This window comes from Rhinoraja longicauda, chromosome 37 (assembly GCF_053455715.1).
Source record: "Rhinoraja longicauda isolate Sanriku21f chromosome 37, sRhiLon1.1, whole genome shotgun sequence".
NCBI lineage: Eukaryota > Metazoa > Chordata > Chondrichthyes > Rajiformes > Arhynchobatidae > Rhinoraja > Rhinoraja longicauda.
In genome coordinates this window covers 14,868,043-14,883,918 of record NC_135989.1, presented here as the reverse complement: position 1 = coordinate 14,883,918, position 15,876 = coordinate 14,868,043, and the positions used below count along the sequence as shown (strand labels likewise).

The window sequence follows — 15,876 nt, the reverse complement described above, 5'->3', positions numbered from 1 at the left end:
CCCTCCTTTCTTGAAAAGTGGGATAACATTAGCTACCCTCCAATCCACAGGAACTGACCCGGAATCTATAGAACATTGGAAAATAATCACTAATGCGTCCACAATTTCTAGAGCCACCTCCTTAAGCACCCTGGAATGCAGACCATCAGGCCCTGGGGATTTATCAGCCTTGAGTCCCATCAGTCTACCCAAAACTTTTTCCTGCCTAATGTGGATTTCCTCCAGTCCCTCTGTCACCCTAGGATCTCTGGCCACTAGAACATCTGGGAGATTGTTTGTATCCTCCTCAGTGAAGACAGATCCAAAGTACCGGTTCAACTCTTCTGCCATTTCCTTGTTCCCCATAATAAATTCCCCTGCTTCTGTCTTCAAGGGACCCACATTTGCCTTGACTATTTTTTTCCTCTTCACATACCTAAAAAAGCTTTTACTATCCTCCTTTATATTATTGGCTAGTTTACCCTCGTACCTCATCTTTTCTCCCCGTATTGCCTTTTTAGTTATCTTCTGTTGCTCTTTAAAAGAGTCCCAATCCTCGGGCTTCCCACTCTTCTTTGCTATGTTATACTTCTTCCCTTTTATTTTTATGTTGTCCTTGACTTCCCTTGTCAGCTTTCACTTGCACACGTAACCATAAACTAAATTACATGAATGGTAAGGAACTGCAGATGCTGGTTTAACACCGAAGATAGACAGGGCGGCATCTCTGGAAAGAAGGAATGGGCTAAACTACATGAAATGGCTCCGAGGGCTAGTATGGACTCCATGGGCTGAAAGGCCACCGTCCCACCACGTGATCAGTCACGGTTTCCCCGTGTGCGCACGCGCCCTACCTACAATGCATCGCGCGGTGAGAAGATGGCGGCGTCCATGGACTGGACTTGACGGGTCGTTTTCACTCACAAACGTCTCCTTTTCTTCGGTGCCATGAGTCCGAGCGGCCTGTGTGCGCGGGCCCTGGGCCGGGGCATGGCACTGAAGCCGCGGGCGTTGCTGCTGCTGCAGCCCCACAGGCCTCACGGAGGGCCGGGCCCGCAGCTGATGCTCGCCTCCAGCCCCGCGCTGGTCCAGCGCTTATCCCGGGACGTGGAGCTGCGGCCCGGCTTCGTGAGCCTGGCCGAGGAGGCGGCGCTGCTGCAGGAGCTGGAGCCGCGGCTCAAGCGACAGCGCTACCAACGCGATCATTGGGACCAGGTAGGCTGCACCACCGACGATCAAAGGCCAAAACTACCATGGTGACCACCACCCTCTGTGTGGAAAACCTACCCTTGGATCTCCCTTAAATGTCTCCACTCTCGCCTTAAAACTCTACACTCCCTACCCGACCCTATCTATGCCTCTCATTGTTATAAATCTTTAAGGTGTATATATATATATATACACACACACCCTGCACTTTATTTTTCGTTTATTTTATTACACTGTTTGACAGTAATCTGCTCCCGTTGCTTCCTATAGGTAGTCCCTGTAAAGCTAACCATCGTAAACACACTAAGACATCTCATATCTCTCACTTTTCCATGGTTGGTTGTTCTACGATTCCACTGTCCCTTCAATTCTCCAAATACAAACATCCCTTTTTAATGAAAATCATATAAGATATATTCATTTTAGATCTAACCTCTGGATCCACACACAGGTTGCCACCTTGATCCTAATGGTTCCTACTTTTTCCCTAGTTGACCGCTTGCCCTTAATATACTAATAACATAGAGCCACAGACATACAGCGTAGAAACAGGCCATTTTGATCCAACTCATCCAAGAGTCCAAAGTGCCTTCCATTTGCCCATAACCTTTTAAACCTTTCCTATCCGTGAACCTGTCTAACTGTTTTAAACACAGTAATTGTACTCGCCACAGGGATAACAGGGATAGCCTGTTGGGGACATTTTGTGCCACTTCACCCTGCTAATTACATTGTGAAGTGTATCCTGTAGTAGATAGTTCAGGGTTGTGATTGATTTTTTTCTCCCTCTTTGTGTTAACTGATCTGAGGCAATCCATGGTTATCGAGAGATTGAGAAGTCGCAGTGGAGTGAGCAGAATGCAGCTATCCTGCAGCGGTTGCGGGATATCGCGTTCCCCCCGGGGGAGCCTCAGCTCTCAATGGTGCATGTACTGGACCTGGAGAAGACGGGTTTCATCAATCCCCACGTGGACAGTGTGAAGGTTAGTGTCCAACACTGCCGGTTATGTCGGCTCCATCCAAAGCTAGCTTGGCGTATTTGGACTCTTCTACCTTTTACGCTTATTCATGTGTTGGAATTGGTCTATTCACAGTATTTTGGGATTGGACCCATATGCAAAAGAATGATAGTAAATACTTTATGAACTTTCCTTCCAAAATCAATTTTTGGAAATTTCTGCTGAGATCACCTCCACAGCCCCTCAGGAAGTACTACCCAGAGCACCACAGCTCACTCCATATCATGCACACACACACATTTACATGGGCAAGAACACACACACATTTGCGCACACATACGTACACGTCTATTTATTCACATCCATTGGAGCATTATGTAACTATTGTCTTTCTTAATTCCTATCAAAATGTTTTGTTACAAGTTCCTATCTACAGTGTCCAAATGTGCAGTAAAAATTGTTCTTAAAATGTTTTTAGATGGGCTTTGATTAAGACACAGTGTTTGTGTGTGCACGCATGTGTGCGCGCTGGCATAGTCACGTGCATGCGTGAGCACTGCTCTTTCTGTGGTGAGTTACCTGCCAGTTACCTCTCTCCTGGCAGTTCTGTGGGGACACGATCGCTGGCTTGTGCCTGCTGTCGGGCAGCGTGATGCGGCTGCTGAGTGAAGACAACAACGGGGACCGAGTGGATTTGCTGCTGCAGCGGCGGTGTGCCTACGTCCTGCGGTGAGCTGCAGAGTGGGGCCAGACTGGAGAAATGGGAGGAGGGAGAAGAACAGCAAATGACAGAGGAGAAAATAGAGGGTGTTTGAGGGGTGGGGGTTGGAGGATGTGTGAGGGAGATAAGATGCGTGCATGCGTGTCTCTGTCTCTGCACCTGGATATGTGTCTCTGTGTCTGTATGTGTGTGGCTGAATGTGTATCTGGATGTGTGTGGTTGTTGTGTCATTCATTCTGTGTGTGTGTGTGTGTGTGTGTGTGTGTGTGTGTGTCTTTCTGTCTGTGTATGTGTTCCATTCTTTCTTTCTGTCCATGTGTGTGTCTCTGTCTTTTTCTTTCTGTCTCTGTGCATGTCCCTTTCTTTCTGAGTGTGTGTGTGTGCACACGTATATAAAAGAGAGCAATGAAGATGTGGGTTTTAGGGAAAGAGTTGGAAGGATGAAGGAAAGTAGGAGAATGTCCGGGATGGGGTAGGAAGGAGCGTTGCATCCTTTCTCCCCTCGTTCACCGCGGCCCTGGGGTGTTTTGCAGGGGAGCCGCTCGATACCAGTTCAGCCACCAGATCCTGAAGGAGGAAGAGTCGTTCTTCGGTGGACAGAAGGTACTTCGCGATCGGCGGATCTCGGTAATCTGCAGGAACCTGCCTGTTAGCCCAATGGCAGCGGCAGGGTGACCAGCTCTGGACTACACGGTAACTCCACTGATTCATTCATGGTCTAACCCCACCCTGGTGTTGTGCCGTTGCATTTTGTTGGCAATGTGTCCCTCCCTCCCTCCAGATAATCACACACCAGGTCATCTCTTCAGCAATCTTTATTTGAATAGAGAGCGAATAAATCTTAAGCGTTGAACAGCAGTCTTTAAAATAAATAAATAATTTAGATACATAAATATTTCTGACAACATGAACCATCGGCAATCTCAGGCTTCCGCTGCTCGTCACTGAATCTGCCTCCTGCTCTCTCTCCACTCAACCCCACCCTCACAGCCCAAACTTCAAACCACCTTCATCATGGAGAATGGAAATGTTAAATACTAGTGGCCAGAGGGCCCGTTTCAATATAAATACTTGTCACATTTACAGCATTGAGCTTAGCTGCAGTTCAGCAGGCGAGATAAAGTCTGTAATTCTCTAAAGGATTTACTTGAACAACTCCCAACCCTTGGTCCGAAACCCTTGGTCTGTTCTGCCCTTACCCTTCCCAACCTCTGTTGTATTTCAGGAATGTTTGTGCCTGTGTTTGTTTGTCTGGGTCGGTGTGTCGGAGTCTGGGTATGTGAGTGTGTGTGTTGGGGACGTGGTACATGTATGATTATGTGTGTCGGGGTCTGGGTGTGAGTGTGTAAGTGTGTGTTGGGGACGTGGTAGGTGTATGATTGTGTGTGTTGGGGTCTGGGTGTGTGTGTGTATGTGTGTTGGGGACGTGGTACATGTATGATTGTGTGTGTTGGGGTCGGGGGTGTGTGTGCATTGGGGACGGGGACAATGTGTGTCTGGGTCTTTGGCTGTGTGTGTGTCTGGGTGTGTATCTGTGTGTGGGTGTCTTTGCCTGTCGCCCCACGTGTATGCACAGGACAAGTGGGTTCCCCGGGCTGATCGCTGCAGAGTGCGATGGATTCCCCCGTGTGTCCCCCCCAGCTTATCCCTGTCAGACAGCGCAGGTCCCCAGCCAGCAGGCTGCTGCCACTGAGGCACATCCGGCTCCCCAGACCAGCCCGGCTGGGATTAGTACATTGGGATGGTGGACAAGGACAGAGCACTCCACGGGTATGGGGAACTGCTGTCTCACGTTCGAGGCACTGTCAGAACTCCCCACCACCATCCCAACTACAATGTTGGTCGTTTACCCAAACACAGCCCTGGTGGGGGAGGGGGATCTGTGCTGGAACTTAATGTCTGCACCCTGACTTTGGTTTTTCAACACCCCCTGCCCAACCGGCTCAAGAATTTGCCTCCTTTTCAGACCTGGTCTTCCTAAACCCCCCTCCCCATAAACCTCCCCCCTCCCCCCACCCCACACGCGGGTTAACCGATGCAGCTGCACTCTGATGCGGAGAGCTTCTCCACGGTTTGCCAGCGGTTGTTGGTGTCCAGGAAGGTCACGTCCTTGAACTGTGTGGGGCGGCAGCAGGGGTCGCTGACGATCTTCTCCCGGGACAGGTTGAACAGGTCGGGTTTGCGCAGGAGCAGCGACAGGGTGAGGTCGTGGTTGGTGCGGGTCAGGGGACAGCTGCCGCTGCAGTACTTGAAGAGGACTATCTCGTCGGACTGGTAGCCCAGGCCCAGGTCCTGCACCTGCAGCTGCAGCGCCCGCAGCCTGCAGCCCCGCTCCTCCCACGCGTCGCCCTTCCTCATCACAAACATCTTGCGCTTCCTGCGGGACCTGCCTGGGAGCGACTGCGGGTCGGAGGCTTCCAGCGACAGCACTGGCATGGGAGACGGTGTCGACTCCTCCTCTGGCCCCACGTCAGAAACTCTGGACACCACTGGAAGAAACAGCACACCAATTAATACCCAACAAAGGATGGCTCTTGTGCTTCAGTATCAGTTTATTGTCACGTGCACCGAGGTACAGTAAAAAGCTTTTGTTGCGTCAAGTCAGCAGAAAGACGATACGTGATTACAATCGAGCCATTACATTGTATAGATACATGATAAGGGAATAACATATAGTGCAAGGTAAAGCCATGAGTTAATATCCCAACAAGCTTTGGAAACATCACTCAGTAATCACACGTCGGTGGCAGGCAAGGCTGCCGTTTGTTGTCATATAATTTGAACAAACAGAAATATCCATTTCTAAGATGCTGAAGATGAAAGCTGACTTTAGCACGTTTCCACACAACTCCAAATCCTGTGGACCGAAAGACTTCTCTCCAGGGTGGAGTTGTTCAAATACATTTATAGTATCATGCGTCGGAAGGAACTGCAGATGCTGGCTTAAACCGAAGATAGACACAAAAAGCCGGAGTAACTCAGCGGGTCAGGCAGCATCTTTTCAAACCTTTCATTCTTTTGTTCTTAGTACCTTTGGATATCTCCAGTTTCCCTCTCTCCTGACTCTCCGTCGATCCGAAATGTCACCTATTCCTTTTCTCCAGGGATGCTTTCTGACCCGCTGAGTTACTCCAGTTTTTTGTGTCTATCTATAGTATCCTGCACCTGATTTAAGCACAACATTTAGATACCAGGGTGAGCAATCTGCTGAATGTTGCCACATTCCTCAATCTGTTGTTTACAGAGTAGGAACATCAGGCTTCATTACCGAAAGGACACGTGTGAATCAGATAGTTGTTTACAGCAATCCAGTGGTGTAATGGGCATGTCACTGATACCGGATGTTTATTTTAGATTTAGTAATTTGAATTTGCCAGTTGCTGTGAGAGAGAGAGAGGGGGGGATTCAAAGTTGTGGTTCTGTTTACTTATAAAATGCCGGAGTAACTCAGCGGGTCAGGCAGCATCTCTGGAGAAAAGGAATAGGTGACGTTTTCGTAGAGATCCATCTGTCTGCCCTCCCAGTCTGATGATGGGTCTTGACCCGAAGCGTCCCCTATTCCTTTTCTCCAGAGATGCTGCCTGTCCCGCTGAGTTACTCTAGCATTTTGCGTCGATCTTCAGATAAAGCTAAACTATGTACACACACACTCCCGAACGTCACCGAAAGTCATTTTGTTACAGGGAATGGGGGAGACTCGCTTACCAGGCAGATGCGGTGCTGGCTCCCTGGTTTCTGGAGGTGTGCTTCCCCTGACAATGGGAAAAGCGATGAGCAGAACGAGCAGCGTGGGGATTGCCATGGTCCCAGTGCTCGGAGATCCCCTCTTGTGGTGAGCAGGCAGAGCGGCTTTCCCCGCGATCGCTCCCGAGTTCTTGATGCGAATCTAATTTCAGCCGCTCTTGCTCCGCTGCTGCTGAATGTTATGTGATGGGGCGATGTGAATTGGAGTATTTAAAGCGCATCGCTAACCCTGATTCCTTGCACCGGCACATATTTCATAGGACATTCCTGGCATGTCTAGCCCGTGAGCTGCCGGGTGTCAGCAGGTCCACATACCTCAGGGAGCTGCAGAAACCACGTTCACTGTGAGCAAAGCAAAGCTCATCCTGCTCCTGCCAATGAATCATCAGCTGTAGGCCAGCAGTACCCTCCCAGCCCACCAGAGGCAGCACCTGCCTCATCACTGCCCTCCACCAGGTCCCTCCCTCCACATCTGCCCTTCTATTCTTAAACTTCCTTAAAAGGATGGCAGTGGAGCAGATAGCACTCTCGCTGTGCGTTAACATGGGGGTCTCTGTCTCATGCCAGAGACTTTGGTTCAATCCGAATCGCAAGTGTGCACAGAACACTCAACTCACGTGGACCTGACACGATGCATACACCTGCACACAAAACCCATCGCATCTGCGAACACACAAACCTGGTTGTATCCAAGTGCACCTGTGCTGCACCCAAAGCCCCCATGCTGCACTGTGAACCAAGCCCATCCAACACCTGTTCCAGAGCCAGAACCCATTGTCATTCCAGGGCACGTTTCACACCTACGATATCCTCAACCCAGAGCGTGCTCTGAAACCTCTTCCCACTTGCACCATGTCCAAAACCTGCTCACATCTGTACTGGGGCTGGAGTCCCTCGCACAGCATGCAGGGGTGTAAATAACCTGGGCAGTAAAGACGTCAAAGAGGCCTTTACAGTCACAAGTGGCAGGCGATAACCATCTTCAACAAGAACATCTATCACCTCTCATAACATTCAACATTCACCAGCCCTCTGCACTCTGTGGGTCAATGTTGACCAGGGGTTTAACTGGCCTGCGTTGCGACAAGGGGTGGATCTGCAATCACACATTACAGTCATTCCAATCTTGTCAATCTCTACTCCAACAGCAGCACTTCTTACTTTCCCTTTTATCATGTATCTAAACACTGTGGACTGCTCGATTGTAATCATGTATTGTCTTGCTGCTGACTGGTTAGCTCTTCACCATATCTCGGAACACATGGCAATAAACTCAAACTCTCTCATCATCTACAAAACATAGTTGGAAACACAATGGAACGCTGCTTGCTGGAACAAGTGCAAAGCTCAAGAAACCCATCAACAAACAGAGCACTTTGCTTGGATTAAGGATCTAAACAGTAAAATCTCCTCCACAACTGTTAGTGCAGCAGTTAGTTGGTGAAGCTACTATGTCAAACTGGTGACCTCAACTACCAAGTAGAAGGATATCAGACAGACAGAAGTGTTGATACCAATAGATACCCCTCCACTGAGCACACCATTACCACATAGACTCTCAACTCCCACTGCACCATTACATAATCTCTCAGTATGACGTAACCCATTGTCGTGTCCATACTAAAGATAGACACAAAATGCTGGAGTAGGGACAGGTAGCGTCTCTGGAGAAAAGGAATAGGTGATGTTTCAGGTCGAGACCCTTCTTCAGACTGAACCCATTCAGCAAGCAGAATAACTGACATCTTCAGACTGAAGAAGGGTTCTGACCTGAAATGTCACCTATTCCTCCTCTCCAGACCCACTGAGTTACTCCAACATTTTGTACCTATCTTCGGTATAAACCTGTATATATATATATATATATATGGTAGACACAAAATGTTGGAGTAACTCAGCGGGTCACGCAGCATCTCTGGAGAGAAGGAATGGGTGACATTTCGGGTTGAGGCCCTTCTTCAGACTAAGAAGGGTCTCGACCTAAAATGTCACCCATTCCTTCTCTAAAGATGCTGCCTGACCCGCTGAGTTACTCCAACATTTTGTTTCTACCTTCAATTTAAACCAGCATCTGCAGTTCTTTCCTATATATATATATACAGATTATATATATATATATATATAATATATATATTAGTCTGAAGATATGTCTATATATTCTTAGTCTGAAGAAGGGTCTCGCCCCAAAACGCCACCCGTTCCCTCTTTCCAGAGATGCTGCCTGACCCACTGAGTTACTCCAGCATTTTGTGTCTATGTTCAATTTAAACCAGCATCTGCAGTTCTTTCCAATATATATATATATTTATATACAGGCTGGCATTGGAGAAGGTCCAGTGGAGGTTTAAAAGAATGATCCAGGGAATGATTGGGTATGAGGAGATAGACAGCTCGAGCCTGTACTCGCTGGACTTTAGATGAGCGTGGATCTCCTTGAAAACTACTGAATAATGAAGGATGTGGAAAATATGTTTCTTTTTGCAGTGGGAGAGTATAGTACAAGAGGGCACAGCCTCAGAATAAAAGGACGTACTTATAGAATGGAGATGATGAATTTCTTTAGCCAGAGGGTGGTGAATCTATGGAATTCATTGCCACAGGTGGCTGTGGGGATGGAGACCAAAACATTGGATATTTTTAAAGTGGAGATTGATACCTTCTTGATCAGTAAGGGCGTTAAAGATTATTGGGAGAAGACAGAAGAATGGGGTTGAGTGGAAAAATAGATAAGGCATGTTTGAATGGCAGAGCAGACTTGATGGGCTGAATGGCCTAATTCTGCTCCTATGTCTTATGGAATTGGCTGCAGCATTTCTTTCTGAGCAGGAGGGGAATGCAGAGGGAAATACCCACAGCGAAGCCATCCAACTCGGGAGCTCCACTGAAGAGGGTGCTTCCTGCAGTGATCCATCACACACGAGGTGCTTTTGATACTCACAACTCTTCGAAATGCTTGGTTGAATTTTCTCCGTATAATCCTGCAGACTGTGCTCGTAAATCCCTCAGCACCCGGTCTCGAGCCTAATCCCCTCACAAATCACCCTTGCTGGTTCAGCGAGAGCATTTCCACCTGCAGGCTCCCCTCACCAGGACCCTAAGCAAAAGCAAAGCAGCCCCAGAGATTGTAAGGTGGGGACTGCCTGCATTAGGATATTGGAGAGGCTGGGGCACATCAGGTCTCAGCTCCCTCTAGATAGACACAAAAAGCTGGAGTAACTCAGCAGGACATGCAGCACCTCTGACCTGAAACATCACCCATTCCTTCTCTTCAGAGATGCTGCCTGTCCCGCTGAGTTACTCCAGCTTTTTGTGTCTCTTCGGTTTATACCTGCATCTGCAGTTCCTTGCTACACGTTTCCTCGGCTCCCTCTGCTCCACTCCAGTCTGTGGAAGGTTGCAGCCATCCGCTCTCACTGTTCTGGTCAGGCATCCAGCCTCAGCTACAATGGTGGCAGTCACTTGTGAACCTTTCTGCCTGGCCCAGGCTAGGGAATGAACTGTAAATAGCGGAGGTCCGCCATCTGATGTGGGTCCTCTGTGCAGCTTGTCCCAGCTCAGTCAGAAGCACAGCAGAGGCAACAGGGCCACTGCACCAGTGCAAAGCACAACCCCTGGGGCCTGGCTGGTGCTCGGTCATGCATTGAGAAGGGCAGCAAAATTAGTTCCTGAGAGGTTGAGGTGCCCTCCTCTGTATCTCACAACTCCTCATGCACCATTTGGAGCAGTTGGAAAGATGCACTGCCGAGATCACAGAGGAAACCTGTAGGTGAGGTCTGAAGAAGGCTGTCGACCCGAAACGTCACCTATTCCTTTTCTCCAGAGATGCCACCTATTCTGCTGAGTTACTCCAGCACTTTGTCCCGTCCATGAGATTTTCCCTGTTTTGGACACTTCTCCAAACTGGAATAACACCTCCGATAACCTAATCTTGTTCACCTGAAAACCAAATAACCAGAACACCAAACTTCAACAACCTTTGAAGTTGACTTATGCCAATCGTTCTACACTGTTCAATGCAGAGTAGTATTAAACCCCAACATTCCAATAACCCCCTTTACCCATATTTCAGCCTCAAGGAACTCTGCCTCTCTATATCGCACCAGGCAAAGAGATTCCTTGATCCATACCTCTTAACTCCAGGAATTCCCTCTGTGTGTGCCACATTAGTGTGTGCCATGGGCTGAGCTATGTTTAGTGGGGGACAAGGTTAATAGTGTAGGAATCTGACATTAACAGAGAAAGCTCTGACGAGGGACATGAGAGCAAGTGGCTACAACGTAGAATTTGAACCAGGCCTTTCGAGAGAAAAATATCAGGAAACATTTCTTCACACAAAAAAGGTGGTGGAAATCTGGAGATCTAAAAGGCTGGCTGCTAAAGGGCTAAGACAGTATCTGTTAGCAGGGAAAGGATATCAAAGGATGAAAGAGCTGGGAATTCTTGATCAGTACGGGTGTCGGAGGTTATGGGGAGAAGGCAGGGGAATGGGGTTAGGAGGGAGAGATAGATCAGCCATGATTGAATGGCGGAGTAGACTTGATGTGCTGAATGGCCTAATTCTGCTCCCATCACTTATGACCAAAGAGGATTTAAGAATCATCTTCCCTCCCAGCTCTAGGAAGGAGGTTCCACACTGAACTACCTTTGAAGGAGCTTCCCATTAAGGCTGAGGAATGGGAGTTCTTTAATCAATGGCACATTCCTGGTGTGTTCTCTCACTGATAAGGGATGACAGCATAACAGACACTTCCTGGAATTCAGCTGATATTTCCCAGAGTCCAGATCCCCCCCCTCCTGCTAATCAAGCCTCTAATTATCGACAAACCTCCTGTGAGGAAGTGACAAGACTCATGACACAGCCTAGCGATGGAGGATACAGAGACCACTACACCCACGCCGTTTTTGTTCCTTATTACTGCAACTTTTTCCACTTTTGATTATTCATCCACCTGCTTTTCGAAAGCTTTTTATTCAATCTGTTTTCACAAGCCAACCTGGCAGCCGACCCCACACCCTATGTTCCCACTCTTCTGAACCTTGTGTTTGTCATCTACATCAATGATTTGGATGAGAACATACAGGGCAAGATGAACAAGTTTGCTGATGATACAAAAGTTAGTGGTTTTGCAGATAGTGAAGATGGTTGTGAAAGATTGCAGCAGGATCTAAATCGATTGACCAGGTGGGTGGAGGAATGGTTGATGGAATTTAATACAGAGAATTGTGAGGTGTTGCATTTTGGGTCGTCGAACAAGGGCAGGACCTACACAGTAAATGGTAGGGCTCTGGGTAGTGTTAGAGCAGAGGGATCTAGGAGCACAGGTGCGTGCTTCCTTGAAGGTGGAGTCGCAAGTGGATAAGGTGGTCAAAAAGGCTTTTGGCATATTGGCCTTCATCAGTCAGAGTATTGAGTATAGAAGTTGGGAGGTCATGTTGCAGTTGTATAAGACGTTGGTGAAACTGCATGTAGAATACTGTGTTCAGTTCTGGGCACCATGTTATAGGGAAGATATTGTCAACCTTGAAAGGGTTCAGAAAAGATTTACGAGGATATTGCCAGGACTAGAGCATGTGAGCCATAGGGAGAGGTTGAGTAGGCTGGGTCTCTATTCCTTGGAGTGCAGGAGGATGAGGGGGGATCTTATAGAGGTGTACAAAATCATGAGAGGAATAGGTCGGGTCGATGCACAGAGTCTTTAGCCCAGAGTAGGGGAATCGAGGACCAGAGGACATAGGTTAGAGGTGAAGGGGAAAATTTAATAGGAATCCGAGGGGTAACTTTTTCACACAAAAGGTGGAGGGTGTGTGGAACAAGCTGCCAGTGGAGGTAATTGAGGCTGGGACTATCCCATCGTTTAAGAAACAGTTAGACAGATACATGGATAGGACAGGTTTGGATGGATATGGACCAAGCGCAGGCAAGTGTAACTGGGACAAGTTGACCGATGACTATCAGCCCCACCGGCCTCGTGTGATACCGACCAGCGGGTTTTATATCAGATTCCCCAAAGGTCACGTTTCACATTCCCCCGGGAAAGTAAATTCGCCAAATAAAGAAAGGATCGTGTTTCGTTTCTTTAAATTAAATGTTTTGCAGCTATTCAACTAATTCAAAATCCATGCGGGATTATCAATATTGTCGCTCCTGCGATAAGCAGCAGGAATAACTCGGGCAACCCACAACTATGCAGGAAAGCTTCGAAGAATGGAAGGAATTCTGATAATAGCCAAATTGGAAATTACTGGAATCTATAAATACAGAATTGCCATAAATCAGGCTGAGTTTCGAGCTGCTTTTGATGGTCAGTTGTTGCAAGGTCCGGGTGTGGTCACTACAATAGCTGTGTGGAGGGTCCAGACCCAGACCCAGGTCCATGAGGCATCAGGAGATTGGAGATTCATGTCTGAGACACCACTTGACCATCAAAGCGTAAACAGGCGCGGTGCAGACAGGGGCGAGCGAAGCGGTGGGTGGTTTTGTTTAGTGCGAGGGCATGCAAGCTGATAGGAGTGTGTCGGAAGGAACTGAAGAGAGACGCAAAATGCTGGAGTTCAGGCTGATAGGAGTCCCGGCAGAGAGAGGATACAACGCGAGGTGCTGGAGTAACTCAGCGGGTCAGGCAGCATCTCTGTAGAGAAGGGAAATGTGACGTTTCAGGTTAAGACCCTTCTTCAGACTTCAGAGTCTCTATAAAACTAAAATTAAAATTACTGAACATAAGTAGATAAGAAGACAGACAGCTCGAATTGAATCTGAAGAAGGGTCTTCAGATTATTAAGGGGTTGGACACGTTAGAGGCAGGAAACACGTTCCCAATGTTGGGGGAGTCCAGAACAAGGAGCCACAGTTTAAGAATAAGGGGTAGGCCATTTAGAACTGAGATGAGGAAAAACTTTTTCAGTCAGAGTTGTGAACCTGTGGAATTCTCTGCCTCAGAAGGCAGTGGAGGCCAATTCTCTGAATGCATTCAAGAGAGAGCTGGATAGAGCTCTTAAGGATAGTGGAGTCAGGGGGTATGGGGAGAAGGCAGGAACGGGGTACTGATTGAGAATGATCAGCCATGATCACATTGAATGGCAGTGCTGGCTCGAAGGGCCGAATGGCTTCCTCCTGCACCTATTGTCTTGACCCGAAACGCCACCCATTCCTTCTCTCCAGAGATGCTGCCTGACCCGCTGAGTTACTCCAGCATTTTGTGTCTACCTTCGAAATGAGAAAGATTGGAGTTGATGATGCATTTCAACACTGGAGCAGAAACATTGAGGCTGACACTCTATGTAGCACAAAGGTAGTGTTACACTTACTGGACAAATATTGAGGACGTGACCAGAGGTAGAAAGGCAGTACCAACGGAGCAGTGCACTGTTGGGGGGATAGACACAAAATGCTGGAGTAACTCAGCGGGACAGGCAGCATCTCAGGAGAGGAGGGTCTCGACCCGAAACGTCACCCATTCCTTCTCTCCAGTGATGCTGCCTGTCCCGCTGAATTACTGCAACATTTTGTGTTGATCTTCAGTGTAAAGCAGCAGTTCCTTCCTATAGGACTCTCACCAGCATGCACTTGTTCCATGTGGGTTGACACTCTCTGGGGCCCGGTTCCACTGACAACCGCTGCTACTGCGATACTTTTACAGACAGACTCCCACTGGATGCCACCCCAAAACTCAGTGAGAACCTTCCTTCATGGACTACACTGGCCACATCCACCATCAGGCGCCCATCTCTATTGGTCCCGTTTACCAACGCCAGGCCGGTTTACAGTTTGTTGGCGAGGTGCTGTCTCCATCCATCTAGGCCCCTGCAGACAGCAGACTGGCTCCCATCACTCCGCCATTGTGATGCTGAGATCCATACACACCACGCATCCTGCATTATCCCACCACCTGAACCTCTGCCCTCTGGTGATGTACACCTACCTCTGTTGTGGAGAAAAGCTACCCCCCTCTGTCTGTGCCTTTCACCCAGAGAGTTGTGAATTTGTGGAATTCTCTGCCACAGAAGGCAGTGGAGGCCAATTCACTGGATGAATTTAAAGGAGAGTTAGATAGAGCTCTAGGGGCTAGCGGAATCAGGGGGTATGGGGAGAAGGCAGGCACAGGTTACTGATTGTGGATGATCAGCCATGATCACAATGAATGGCGGTGCTGGCTCGAAGGGCCAAATGGCCTCCTCCTGCACCTTTTTTCTATTTCTATTCTATAACTTTATACCTGACCCCCCTCAGTATTTTCTACACCAGTGTAACAGACCGCAGGTAGACCCAAATGCAGCACACGGAACCAAGGGAGTAGTTTTAGAAAGAGCTTTATTTCTACCTGCTCGTGGTCGGGGACAGAAGACTGAGGCGTTCACCAGGTCGACGACGAGGCATGAAGGTCAGGAGCAGGCAGGGTCGGCAATGGGAAATCAGTCCAAGAGAGAATGCTGGAGAGTCTTGCACGAGGGCTAAGAACAATATGGCAAAGAGTGTGTGTGCAGGAAGGGTTTATATGCTGGCTTGATTGGTGATCTGGAGCAGGTGAGTGAACAGGTGAGGGGAGTTGGCTTAACGTGGTGGGCGTGGCTGGCAGGTGAGTGAACAGGACAGACTGTGACAACCAGGGAAACAAACACAGCCTGTCTTCATAACTTCTACCCAATTCTACAGAGAACGTCAGTTGCCCGCCATTGTAGGGCAGTTGATGGGGATGTGGAGAGAATAGAATAAGATCAGTGTGACCAGCTGTTTGATGGGCAGCGCAGAATGGTTGGGTGAAAGGGCCAGTTTCTGTGTAAGACTCCATTTTCCATACCTCACTGCATCCCAAAAGCTGTTGCTTCCAAGGAATCTCAAATCAATGTAGTGACAGATGCTTGAGAACAGGTAACCCATTACAGGCCACGACCTCAACTCTTCACCGCGGACCAGTGCAGTGAATGCAGGGCACTGGACAGATTGTGTGTGTGTGGACAGATTGTGTGTGTGTGGACAGATTGTGTGTGTGTGTGAGTGTGTGTGTGGACAGATTGTGTGAGTGAGGGTGGGAGATTGCAACCTTCACGTAGTCCATCCTGTTTCGACTAATGCAATCAACCCGACGTGCACAATGGGGGGGGCAGAGGGAGAGAAAAGGCAGAGGGAGAGGGGAAGAGAGAGAGAGAGAGAGAGAGAGAAAGAGAGGGGAGCCAGAGGGGGAGAGGGGCGGCAAGAGAGAGAGGCTGAAGTAAATGGTGGCAGAAGGAAATAGATAGGAGATAGTGAAAGAGAGAAGTAGAGAGAGG

At 48.5% G+C, this 15,876-nt stretch overlaps 2 protein-coding genes across 4 annotated transcripts; one reads left to right on the top strand and one right to left on the bottom strand.

The window, feature by feature from the left end:
- The first annotated feature begins 838 nt into the window (after positions 1–838).
- Positions 839–6,654, top strand: alkbh7 (alkB homolog 7). Of its 3 annotated transcripts, none has more exons than XM_078429414.1 (5): positions 839–1,194; positions 1,998–2,171; positions 2,752–2,876; positions 3,402–3,561; positions 6,552–6,654. In XM_078429414.1, exons 1-4 carry the CDS (start codon positions 928–930, stop codon positions 3,541–3,543), a joined length of 708 nt encoding a protein of 235 aa, XP_078285540.1. In that variant the 5' UTR covers positions 839–927; the 3' UTR covers positions 3,544–3,561; positions 6,552–6,654. The 3 variants fall into 3 exon arrangements, with proteins under 3 accessions (XP_078285540.1, XP_078285539.1, XP_078285538.1); XM_078429413.1 differs by lacking the exon at positions 6,552–6,654 and adding an exon at positions 5,032–5,137; XM_078429412.1 differs by lacking the exon at positions 6,552–6,654 and having other exon boundaries at positions 3,402–4,144.
- On the bottom strand, positions 4,897–6,670 carry LOC144610591 (artemin). The gene is made up of 2 exons (XM_078429400.1): positions 6,574–6,670; positions 4,897–5,357 (listed from the first exon to the last, which is right to left on the bottom strand). The coding sequence occupies exons 1-2, from the start codon at positions 6,668–6,670 to the stop codon at positions 4,897–4,899; spliced, it is 558 nt and encodes a 185-aa protein (XP_078285526.1).
- Positions 6,671–15,876: the final 9,206 nt, after the last annotated feature.

Bases quoted from the DNA above. Each gene is read 5' to 3' on its own strand.
- alkbh7 (XM_078429414.1), top strand. From the start codon at position 928: ATGAGTCCGAGCGGCCTGTGTGCGCGGGCCCTGGGCCGGGGCATGGCA. The intron at 2,172-2,751 runs GTTAGTGTCCAA...CTCTCCTGGCAG, and splicing joins CCCACGTGGACAGTGTGAAG to TTCTGTGGGGACACGATCGC. The intron at 2,877-3,401 runs GTGAGCTGCAGA...GGTGTTTTGCAG, and splicing joins CGGTGTGCCTACGTCCTGCG to GGGAGCCGCTCGATACCAGT.
- LOC144610591 (XM_078429400.1), bottom strand. From the start codon at position 6,670: ATGGCAATCCCCACGCTGCTCGTTCTGCTCATCGCTTTTCCCATTGTC. The intron at 5,358-6,573 runs GTAAGCGAGTCT...TGTTTCTTCCAG, and splicing joins GCCAGCACCGCATCTGCCTG to TGGTGTCCAGAGTTTCTGAC.